At 39.7% G+C, this 12,901-nt stretch overlaps 1 protein-coding gene across 1 annotated transcript in view; it reads left to right on the top strand.

The window, feature by feature from the left end:
• SLC26A7 (solute carrier family 26 member 7) overlaps positions 1-10,431 on the top strand; it is a 58,985-nt gene extending 48,554 nt beyond the window's left edge. The window contains exons 16-18 of the mRNA XM_070942132.1: positions 4,612-4,666; positions 4,764-4,867; positions 10,396-10,431. Of these exons, the coding sequence (XP_070798233.1) occupies positions 4,612-4,666; positions 4,764-4,867; positions 10,396-10,431 (195 nt within the window). The remainder of the gene's footprint in view (positions 1-4,611; positions 4,667-4,763; positions 4,868-10,395) is intronic.
• The last annotated feature ends 2,470 nt before the right edge of the window (positions 10,432-12,901 follow it).

Raw genomic sequence — 12,901 nt, 5'->3', positions numbered from 1 at the left:
TCTGAGGAGTGAAACATGCCATTTTTGCTCCTTATCATTGCTTTTTAACTGAGTGAGAGAGAAACAGTCAAAGAGTCAAGCCATATGACACATCTTATTTGTATTTTATTTTATTTGTTTTTTGTGGAGAACTTTATATTGGGTGGGTGTTTCTGAAAACCTTTGCCAGGTTAAAGATGGTAAAGTTTCCCCTTAAGCAACCTTCGCCTACTCTCCCTGAAAGTATCAGCAATGGTAATAATAGGAGCCAAGCACATTTCCTTGCAAACTTACCATTAGTCTTCAAAATGATAATTTTCATATTTATTTATTTATTTATTTATTTATTTATTTATTTATTTATTTATTTATTTATTTATTTATTTTTAAATTTGTATACCGCCCTTCTCCCTGAGGACTCAGGGCGGTAAACAGCCAAGTAAAAACATAAACTACAAACATTAAAATACAATTAAAAAGATATATATAAATTTGGCCCCATGATTAAAAACAATAACAGACAATTAAAAACATTTTAAAAAGTGTTAGGCCAGCCCGGCTTGCTGGAAAAAGAAGGTTTTAAGGGCACGGCGGAAGGCACCGAGGTCTTAGATTCTCCTTATCTCTGGGGGCAGCTGATTCCAGAGGGTAGGTGCCCCCACAGAGAAGGCCCTCCCCCTGGGGGTCACCAGCCTACATTGATGGCATGCTGATGGCACCCCGAGGAGGCCCTCTCTGTGGGAGCGCACAGGTCGATGGGAGGCCGTCGGTAGCAGCAGGCAATCTCGAAGATAACTAGGTCCTATGCCATGGAGCGCTTTAAAGGTGATAACCAATACCTTGAAACGCACCCAGAAGACCACTGAGAGCCAGTGCAGCTCACGCAGAAGAGATGTTGTATGGGAGCGCCATGCGGCTCCTGTGACTACCCATGCGGCCGCATTCTGGACCAGTTGGAGTCTCCGGGTGTTCTTCAAGGGGAGCCCCATGTAGAGAGCATTGCAGTAGTCCAGGCGAGAGGTGACGAGGGCATGAGTGACTGTGCACAGGGAATCCTGATCAAGAAAGGGCCGCAACTGGCGAATCAGGTCAACCTGATGGTTACAGCCATCAGATGTTCCTCCAAGGACAGCTGCATATCCAAGAGGACTCCCAGGGAGGGCGCCCTCTCCGCAGGGGCCAAAGGCTCGCCCCTGATAGTCAGTGATGGAGTCAACTGACTATATCGGGATGCCGGGAACCACAGCCACTCAGTCTTGGAAGGGTTGAACTTGAGCCTGTTCCTCCCCATCTAGATCCGCAGAGCCTCCAGGCACTGGGACATCACTTCAAGGGCATCGTTGGGGTGGCCTGGGGTGGAGATGTACAGCTGGGTGTCATCAGCATACTGATGGTACTTCACCCCAAAGCCACGGATGATCTCGCCCAGCGGCTTCACATAAATGTTGAACAGAAGGGGCGAGAGGACCGACCCCTGAGGCACTCCACATATAAGAGGCCTCGAGGTCGACCTCTGCCCCCCGGCCAACACAAACTGCGACCGGTCTGAGAGAAAGGAGGAGAACCACCATAACACTGTACCCCCCATCCCCAACTCTTCCAACCGGTGCAGCATGATACCATGGTCGATGGTATCAAAAGCTGCTGAGAGGTCTAACAGGGCCAGAACAGAGGAGCAACCCCTGTCCCGAGCCCTCCAGAGATCATCTACCAACGTGACCAATGCCGTTTCCGTGCTGTGCCCGGGCCTGAAACCCGACTGGAATGGATCTAGATAAGACGTTTCCTCCAGGTACTGCGGAAACTGTCGTGCGACCACACTCTCGACAACCTTGGCCACAAAGCGAAGGTTGGAGACAGGACGATAGTTGGCTAATACTGCCGGGTCCAGGGAAAGCTTCTTGAGGAGAGGCCTCACCACCGCCTCTTTCAAGGCCGTGGGGAAGTAACCCTCACTTCCTGTGGGGAAGTAACTGATATCTGTCAGTTCCCATCCATTGGAGACATTCAAGAATCTATTGTCCCAGCAGAAGTTCTCTAAAATTCCCCTTTAGGCTTGGTTTTAACTCAGAGAAGAAAACTAGAGGGAATTCTTGGTATGCCATTGGAGTAAGTGTAATCTGTTTTCAGACTTTTTTCAATTGTATTCTTATGTATCAGCACAGCTACCAACAACCTATGTCAGCATTTAAAGTCACTCAGTGGAGAAGTCACATTTTGAATATTAATTGCAGATTAGGTAGGGGACAACTGCAGGATAATTATTAATTACACACCCTTTTTGGCTTTCCAAGAAAGGTAGTCATTGAGGAACAAAATGTAGGACAGACCTTCCTCCATCAAACCATGTACTGTACTGTACTGTACAAAGTTGCATTTGTTTTAATGTGAGTTGCAAAACCCTGCTATTTTAGGGAATGTTTATATTATAGAACATCTCCCCCTAGCGGCTATTTGGAATACAGTTTGTGACTCCCTTAATCTGCAATGTGTTTAGTAAAATCTTCGAACAAGTCCAGAACAAATGTTACTTGTTTTCAACATTTATATATAAAATTAGTGGGCCACATAAAAGTTGAATCAATTACTGCATCCTTTTTTAGTTTATAACCCTCCACCATTCAAATTACTCTTTCAGATTGTTAATATTTTGCTAGATTTTGTCTCTCTCTGGATTTCATTTAGTAGCTACATATTTGGCATTCTATTAACGCTTCCTAATGCTGGTATGCCTTTCTTTCTTCTGCACCTAAGAACTGATTTCATATAGATTATTTCTTGATATATATTTTTTTGTTCTTTGACTCCTGAAGTTAAAGCATGTGATAAGGTGTACTGTAGAATGATGCCATTATCACTTTAGACTGGTGATAATGAGTCTGTTCAGCTCATTGCCTTGAAATTCATGGGTATTTGTTGAATGAATCATTGCTAAACCAACCAACCAACCAATCAACAAAAAAGATTTTGTAAAGCAAATACAGCAGGGAATAGTAGAGTTGTCATTATTCTGATAGGAAACGTAGATTATGTTAGATATATGAGATACTGCTGAAGCATTTCTTCAGAGTCTCATTATGGCATAAACTTCGTGCAGAATGAGATACTAATTTGCCAAAATCTAACTTTGAGAGGAGGACATTAAAAAGAATTATTATTGCTTTATGCACTCCATCCATCTCATATAATTGACTGTCATTCACTCCTCACTGATTTTCTCCATGTAACCAGATCATTCAATTATTTTTTGGGGGGTACTGATCACTTAGTTTTGTATTTAATTCACATACATTCAGCATCCATTCCTTCTTGAGCTCCGGTGTTGTTGTTCACCATTTACACTTGTTAAGCATCTGATTGTGTTGGGGGTAGTGGTGCACTGAGGGAACTCAACCAATCTCATTGCACATATGTTGTGCACTGACAATAAAGATTTGATTTGAATTGAATTGAATTCCCACAGCCTCAACCTCTATGCTTTTCTTATTGTACCCAATTGTCACTTCACATAACAAGGGGCCGAACCGCAATCTTATTTTATAATAGCCATTTTTCCTTGACAAACATTCTTTCCTAACAACAGGCCACCTACTACCTGTACGTTTCTGTAAGAATTTCCATATATTAAAATTAGTCTACATTCTACTAAGTTACGTAAAATACTCTGATTTTTAGCATAACTTGTAATTATTCATTTCATTTCCCCTGTCAAATACACCAGTGGTGGGTTTCTATTGGTTCACCCTGGTTTGGACAAACAGGTTGCAGCAGTGGGAGGCTCTGCCCACCTGTCCAGATGTCATTACGGACGCTCTGTGCATGTGCAGTTGGTTCTGCGCATGCGCAGAAGCGCTGCGCGTGATAGAAGTGACCGCGCACACATGCACACTCACAGTTCCGAACCAGTAGTGAAAGTAAGTGAAACCCATTACTGAAACACACCTATTCATTGTATTATACAATCTGGATGACTTTGGGGCAGTCATTCTCTCACTCTCAGGCCTAGGAAGAAAGCCATGGCAAAGCACTTCTGAATGTGTCAAGAAAATGTGTGGACTTGTCCAGGCAATTGGTATGAAAGTAAAAAATAAAAATCCTGTATTAGCCCTTAGGCAGCAGAACAAAATTTATCTTAAGTCTTAAACAAATATTCTGAAAGAAAATGATGCAAAGCAAATGAGATAGGAGGCTATGAAAGCAAGGTATTATGAGGAGAATAAATAAACCAATTATTTAATGTAATTAAATAATAATTTTAATGTAATTAAAAAAGAAATCCTCACAATTAACAAGAAAATTAGATTTAGAAATCAAGCACTTATCACCAAAATAAAATAAGGCAGGCACCTAAAGTATGAGTAAAAAAAAAAGAGAGCTGAACGTTTTAGAATCTAGTAAAATCTGAAGATCTTTTTATCTATAGCAAGAATATTATGAAACTTGGGAAAAAAGATTGCTAATAATGCCATTGAAAAATGAAGGGCAAATAAGATTGGGGTTTTGGGTTATGTTCTCATTCCTTTGTCTACTTGGCATAAGAATTAATTCTATTAATGTTTTTTATTTACATAAAACAGTTTTAAAATGCTTCATAAACCTCCATAATATATATCCATATTTCCTTTCTCTTAGATTTATACGGATGCTCAAAAAAATAATATAAATGTTTCTCTGGCAAATTGCAAAGGCAGGTATCAATTTTCAGTGAAGATAACTTTTATGAATTATGTTTAACTTGTGGTGTTCCTGCTCCTCTTTTACAAAGTCGCCTTCTCTTATTGCAGCTTCTTTGAAAAAGGCACTGAAACTCAACGGAAAGCTAGCATTAGAGAATGCTGTCTTCTATGAGTCGGTTTCTTCAGCTGTTGCTGCTATTCAGTTTAGCAGGGTAAGTCTCAGTCTATGAGAAAAACAAGTGCTAAGAGGTCAAGTTCCTCTTTCTAAACTGGACACCCAATTTACAGATAGAAAGGGGAAACGGGAAATGCTCAGCCCTTATTGTTTATGTGTATGTGCATATATGTGTTTACTTGTTTATTTTCATCACCTAATATTCAGGAACTCTAAGAAAGCAGATCTGTTTCTAGCTTGCATAGTTTATTGCCCCTGACAGCATCTTTTCAACTCTCATTAGAGTGTTGACAGTGGGATTGTAGTTATCTGCAATAGCCGAAGTTCAGACATGAATTAAAGATTATGTGAACTTTAAAATCCCCCTGTTCCTGCTAATTTCATTGGGTGGCTTGAAATTTTACGAGTTGAGAAGGGTGAGTTATGGCTTTCCAATTCACTCTGTCCTGCTGAACCACCTTCTGAATCTATGAGCTCATCCTCATATTTCACTTAAAAGACATAGTGTTGAAGAATGTGGCATCCCCTTTGTCTCATTTCCAGGCTCTCATAGAAGCAGCTTATCTTTCTGATGTTAAAGCAGGGGTGAAATGTAAAATTTGTTATTACCGATTCTGTGGGCGTGGCTTGGTGGGGGGGGGTAATGTGTCTGGGTGGGTGTGGCCAACTTTTTTTTTAACTTTTCAAAGCATTTTTTCTAATGCTTTGAAAAGCCTCTGCTGCTCAGGCAACTCAACTGGGATCATCAGAGACTTTTCAAAGCATTATTTTACCACCTCTTTGGCCAAGAGGTTGCAGAAAATGCTTTGAAAAGCCTCTGATGATCCCAGATGAGCAGCGCGATCATCAGAGGCTTTTTTTTTTTTTACTTTTAAAAGCATTTTTTCGTCAGAAGAGGTTGTAGAAAAAATGCTTTTAAAAGTAAAAAAAAAAAAAGCCTCTGATGATCATGCGATTCAGCTGGGCATGGGGGGGGGGCACAGGGATTTTTGCTATCGGTTCTCCGAACCACCTGCCACCATTGCTACCGGATCAGGTGATCTGGTCCAAACCGGGAGCATTTCACCCCTGTGTTAAAGCAATATTTTTCTTCTCCTCCTGGCACTTACCTTGCTGTACAAATGATCTACATCTCATCAGTGGTAGGCTTACTGATGCAGTCAGTGACTGAGAACTACTCATCTCCAATTGGCCATGATAGGTGGCTGTGGATATGCCTTCTCTCACCTGGTTCCTTGGCACAGTTCCCAGGTCTGTTTGCTTTTGGTACCAAAAGCAAACAGATAACAGTTCTATCCAATTAGAATTTTCTCCTGTACAAAAAGCCACCTCTCTCCACCTTACCTCCACTCCAGTGGTGGGTTTCAACATTTTTTACTACTGGTTCTGTGGGTGTGGCTTGGTGGGTGTGGCATGGCTTGGTGGGCGTAGCAGGGGAAGGATACTGTAAAGTCTCCATTCCCACCCCACTCCAAGGGAAGGATACTGCAAAATCCCCATTTCATCCCCATCAGCTGGAACTTGGGAAGCAGAGAATAGATGGGGGCTGGACCAATCAGAGGTGGTATTTACTGGTTCTCCGAACTACTCAAAATTTCCACTACCGGTTCTCCAGAACTGGTCAGAACCTGCTGAAACCCATCTCTGCTCCACTCCTCTAAGAGCTGGAACCAGATTTCTCTTTTTTCATCAATTCTTCGGTTACCAGGAGCTACATTGTGGTATTGGAGAGCTAGTGGGTATTTTCAAATTCCATTCCTTTTTTTTTTCCTTTTGCCACTTTCCCTAATATTTTTCCCAGTCTAGGACGGGTGGCAAGAAAAGTGTGGGATTAGAGACCATCTCCTCCTATCTGCTTCTTTTGGCAACACTGGAGCTCTGGTTGGGGGAGCTGACGATTTTGCTACCGTCTCTGATTGCATAGGGCTGAACCATTGTCAGATCCCTATCGTGATGCTGCCATTCTTCAGGGTAAGAGGGGCCCCCTGGATATATTATATAGTTTATTACTTTCTTCCTTATATCCCTCACAGCCTATAACCCATTGATTTATAACCTTTATTCTGGTGTTTAGGTGCCCTGAGATTTTCTCACCTTTTGGGGAATGTAAGGGGAGGGAAGGCCATGTGGGTTGAATCACTTCAAGCTGGCAGAGGATGGCCCTGAGAAAGTTCCCTTATCAAGTTCTCAGGACTGCTGTTACAATCTTCACACCTATGAATTGGCTGAATCCACATTAGACTGAAGGGAGGGGTTTCTAATTCCTTCATCCTAACTGTATTGCCTGAGGGAATTCAGAGTCTGCTTTTCTTTCGTCTTACTATCATTCCAGTTCAATAAAAGGTTTCTTTTGAAATGCAAAAGTTTCAAGAGTTTTTACTTTCTTGAAAGAGGAGGAGAGGCCGGACCTTACAACCATACAATCACAGATCTAACAGGGAAATACAGGGTTCCCCACAGCCAGCACCGCTCAGCTGGCTGAAGAACTGATCAGAAGGATACAGTTAGTCCTCCACTTAACAACTGTTTGTTTAATGATTGTTTGAAGTTATGATGGCTTTTGAAATAGTGACCTATGACTCCTCCTCTTCCAAGTTATGATTGTTGTATCATCCCCAGAGTCACATGATCTCAATTTGGATGCTTGGATCTATCATCTCCTTTGCTTTGCCCTTTGATTCATTAATGTTTCTAATTCAGCCATCAAATGATAAAAGTAGTTTACAACTTCTGTGAGGGAAAAAAAAAAGCATTATGCATGTTTCTGTTGGAACCCTATAATTGGACATAAAGTATGCTTTTGTGTTTGCAGTTTTACAAGCGTAAATTTACTTTGGAATGTAAACTCCTATAAGCTCATTTTCTGTAACTAAACCACATCTCTAGGCTATGAAGAGTATTTCCATTTTTATTGTTTTAGATATACGAGTTGGTCTGAGCTTAAGACAGAGTCCCCTCCAAAAGAAAAATGCAAAACTAATTAATCCACCTTATTACCATAAACATTCCTGTTATTTAAAACAAACAAACAAACAAACCCAACTATTATGCCTTTCCCACTGAAGTTACTTGATCAACCAAAGTTAAAAAATTAAGTGACATTTGTTTAAATGTATTACAGAAGGAAGGGCATGTTAAACTTAATCATTCAACCATTCTCGCCTCTGCTTTTCCTTACATAAACATAAATATTTCTTGAATATTCCCTTAGTAGCAAAAAAATAAGAACAGGTTATTTATACCCATGTAATAATATTGGAATTAACTCTATGGTTTATTCCTTCCTTCCCAAATTAGACAATCACAATTATGATTATTGTAAATTGTTGTCAGAGACTCCAGAGATAGATACCTAATTTAATGAACAGGCCCCATGCCAATCAAGTGCTAGGGCCCACTGCAAATGATGTGAATACTGTACATCTGCCAAGTTGGGTTTCACTCAATTTCTCATTTTTGCAGTGTTATATTTATTCCATCTTGTTTCTCCATCAATTTCAGTGAAAAAACAAACAAACAAACATGAAAATGTCTATTAATTTATGTGCTCATTTCCTGATTATATATATATTTATAGACACATTTCCTTGTGCACTATTTTTGAATTTTTTTTTATTATGCCTTTTTCTGTGTATCGTTAGCAAATGGAGTGTAAAATCTGAGAAAGGGTTGTTGTCAACACAAAACAGCCCTGGAATAGGTTTGGAAAGTGTGAATGAATTCACTCAGTAGCACAGTTGGCTACATGATCTGCCTACCAACCGGTAGGTAACAAGATGATGGGAATGAAAGGTAAAACATACTAATGATGGATTTCTTAGCGGATAAATAACTCTCAGCGAAGTTCAGGGTTTGCAGCTTGAAGATTTGAAATGCAGGAACCACGTTCATTGACGTCATGAATTTGAGCTGCAAGATGGGTGGCAAATAAATTTAATAAATAAAATAATAAAATAAAATAAATAAATAATAAAATAAAATATAAAATAAGATAAAATATTCTTGATTTGGGTTTAGGTATCGATGATGCATGGCTGATTCTGATAGCTGTTCACAAAATACAAGATCTTACTGCTTTTTCCCCAGATTGTGGGTTTCAAATCTTAACTATCAGCAGAGCCAATGCTGAGAATTCTGGGAACTGAAATTCTCAAATCTGTTAGGAAGCTCCCAAGAATGGCCCCAGTAACACCATTGCTCCATAAGCTGCATTAGTTGTCGGTCTGCTTCCAGGTGCAATTCAAGATGTTGAATTAAAGCCCTTCATGGTATGGGCCCAGGTTACTTGAGGGACCATCTCACCCCACTGGGATTGGCCCTTCCCAGTTGCACCAGCAGAGGAGGCATGCTGTGGGTCAAGTCAGCCCAATAGAAAGCTGGCGGGATCCAAGGGGAGGGCCTTCTTTGCTGCTACTCCTGCCCCCTGGAACATCTTGTCCCTGACGTGAGGTTTGCCCCAAACCTCCTATCCTTTTGTAAGGGCATAAAGACCTGGCTATGCCAATTGGCCTGGGACCCCAATGGAGGAACAACATAGTGGAGGTGGTTGATTGATTAACAACAGATCCCACCTCTCCCCATTCTGCCCCCATTCGCCCCACGTTTCCTTGATTTTAATCTTTGGTTTTAATCTATTCAAGTTTTAATGTAGACATATTTTTTATGTCCGTAAGGATAAGAGTTACCTTATGGTAAGATCTTACCTTATGGTAAGATGGGTGGCCAGTAAATTTTATAAATAAACAAACAAACAAACTGGAAGTCTTCTGAACATTTTCTGGCTGGAAATTATAGGAGCTGTAATCCAGTACGGCTGGAGGACAACAGGTTGGAGAAGTATGGTTTATGTTACAATACTATGTTTTTTTGTTCTTGAAATAGAGGATGCACTTCTTTCATTGATTTTGTTAGTTGTGAAGTTGTGTCCGACCCATTGCGACCCCATGGACAACGTTCCTCCAGGCCTTCCTGTCTTCTACTATCCTCTGGAGTCCATTTAAGCTCACGCCTACTGCTTCAGTGACTCCATCCAGCCACCTCATTCTCTGCCGTCCCATTCTTCTTTTACTCTCAGTCTTTCCCAGCATTAGGCTCTTCTCCAGTGAGTCCTTCCTTCTCATTAGGTGGCCAAAGTATTTGAGTTTCATCTTCAGGATCTGGCCTTCTAAAGAGCAGTCAGGGTTGATCTCCTCTAAGACTGACCGGTTTGATTGCCTTGCAGTCCAAGGGATTCGCAGAAGTTTTCTCCAGCACCATAGTTCAAAGGCCCCAATTCTTTGGCGCTCAGCCTTTCTTATGGTCCAACTTTCACAGCCATACATTGCAACTGGGAAAACCATAGCCTTGACTATACGCACTCTCTTTCATTGATAGAAGAACGTAAATAGGAAGCTTTGATTTTAGCACTCTTTCATTTTTCAAAGTGATAATGAGAGAGAGAGAGAGAAAGAAAGGAGAGGATAGATAGAAATATGCATGTATATCTGAGGGAGATCGGCGGTTAAGAAATATGAAATATGAACAAAGCTGCACACAATAAAATGGCTTAATTTTTTTACATTTCAGAACTTTTGCAAGCTTAATGAACGTACCGAGATTTGATGCCAGTTTGATTCCAGTCTGTCTATCAAACTGCTCACTTGCAGAAGGAATGGTGCCAAAGAATTTCTTCAGATGTTTAAACATGGGATTTTGTTGGTGATAATTGCCAAGCATATTTAACAAATTCAACAACAGCAGTGTTTTCTGCCTGTATTTCCTGAAGATTTCCTGAAAGTTAACTTCAGCAACAGGGTTTATTTTTATAAACTTAGGTTCTTCTTCAATGATCATATATTTTTCTATGCATGAAGAGCTAAGAAATAGAAAGCAATTTAAGATATTACTGTTATGTGTGGTGTTTTAGCTGTCTTATTACAATTTAAAAGTATAAGTTTGTGCAGAAGAGAATGCAACATCATTGGATTTTGTAGTGCAATGTATCTAATCCAAAACCTGTCCTTTTTTATCTGCAATTGCAAACTGCAATAAAAAGCCATTTTTCCCCCGTTAAATGCCTGGAATTAACAATTATATCTTGCCACTTCCACATTCTGCTAAATACATTGAAGTTATTATTTTGATTTTTGTCTCCTTACTGCATTGTTTTAAATGAAAGATATAAAAGAATTTCATTATATATTCCTTTGAGAATAACTTTTAAGTTTCTATATCAGTAGAATTCTGGCAGGAAAAACCATTGCCATAAACAAAGGCTAACTAGCATTTGTTCTTCTATCAAAAAATATATGAAAGGTTATAAAGATTGCTCTTATTTTTACACACACAAAGTTGCCAAGGGACTGTTGCAACCTTTAAAGGCCAAATGCAGCTATAGCAAAGCCAGACTTATTTCCCCATCTAGCATTTCATGGATCTAGCATGGGACGAAAGCTTCTAGCATTCATATTAATGTATCTTTTAATTTTAAAAAAATTCTCATCAAAAACTGCTGAGCTAGTAAATGCCCTTACCAAAGCAAGCAATAAAAACAGTGCACTTTTAGTGTGCACAGAGCCATGTCTTATTTATCTTTGTTTTACTTTACTATCTTCCACATAATTATGTATTGCTCCTTTCCCCAAAATTATATATTGCTACTTTTTAATTTTGGACTGTTGTGACTGTAAATTAAATTAGCACCATTATGTTCGTTGGAATGTACAAATATAAAGTGAGAGGATCTAAATGAGACTTATTTTAAAACTATATTGTAAAGGAAAGAGTTTGTATTTTGATATCAATATATTTTGCAGAGAAGAGTTAAAGTGATCTGCATACACAGGGAAAATTATTATAACCGTAAGACCTTCCCTTCAGTAGAAAAACTGTGAAAAAGTAATCAAAAGCTTGTGGTGTAGCTTTAAGTTTGAATGAAACCACGGTTTGTTTAAAACAGGAGATGCCTTTTGATCTAGTCTTATGGTCAGATGTGGTGAGTATGCAGACAATATATGTAAATATATATAAACATCAACATTTTCTGTGTGCAGTCAAGACAAAAGTACTTTCTTCTCAACTCTTGGGAGAACCTAAAAAATGCCTTCCCCAAAAGCATTTGCTTGAGATGCCTCATTTAGTAGTCTCTTCATTTAGTTAAATGTTATCGTCTGGTCCCCCATTGGGCTGTATTACTTTTCATCAGCAAGGAGGGGGGGGGAGTGATTCCCAAGAGCCTGCAGGTGTCCACCAATTAAATCTTTTACATTGGTTTTTTTTTTAAGGCTGAAGCTACCGAAGATGAAGTTCAGTTGAACACAGTCCACAAAAAAGGGTTCAGCAGCAATGAACCCAAGATTTCTGTTTGCTGTTTTGAAAACAGTTTGTGTGACTTGTAAAACTAGTGGTATAATATTGTTTAAAATCCAATCAAGGAAAAATATATTTCTATATCGAATGTGGAGGGCTAGCTCATTCAATTTGCTCCCTGTCTCACAATTCTGGGCCTTGCATTATCCCCAAACTGTGGTTTTCCTACATTCTGAAAAAGACCAGCAAAATACAAAAGAGAAGAGTAAGAGGATAAGGCATTGTGCACCAACAGTTTATTTTATGCCGTAACCCAATCTAGGTTCCATTAAGGCAGTGTTTCTCAACCTCATCATCAGCTTTAAAATATGTGGATATTTTGGAACTCCCAAAATTGCCCATCCAGTATTCCAGAAGTGAAAGTCCACACATTTTAAAGTTGCTGATGGTGAAAAATCCTCACTAAGATTTGCAGATAAGGAAGGGCTCAGAAACTGAAGTCAGACTGTCCCCTAGGCTTCTTTTTTTCCAAACCTTCAGTTTGTCTTATTACAATTCCCGTAGCAGAGGAGATACTCTGGAGAACCTGTCAGTCGGTTGAAGGGGTCTTTCAAGGAAAGAATCACTCCAGTACAGGTACAATTAGAACTGTAACATAATCCAAGATGGACATGGAATAATCTGAACTATTGTCCATATCAGAAACTTTGTTTGTCTTCTGAAGCTGATTTAGAGTTGGTGAGCGTCTCACATCAGTTTTCATTATGGAGCTATAATCAGTAAC

The sequence above is a fragment of the Pituophis catenifer genome, unplaced genomic scaffold (genome assembly GCF_029215685.1).
Source record: "Pituophis catenifer annectens isolate HBS135680 unplaced genomic scaffold, rPitCat1.0.hap2 SCAF_3, whole genome shotgun sequence".
In the NCBI taxonomy this organism is placed as follows: Eukaryota; Metazoa; Chordata; class Lepidosauria; order Squamata; family Colubridae; genus Pituophis; species Pituophis catenifer.
This window is presented reverse-complemented; position numbering and strand designations above follow the sequence as displayed.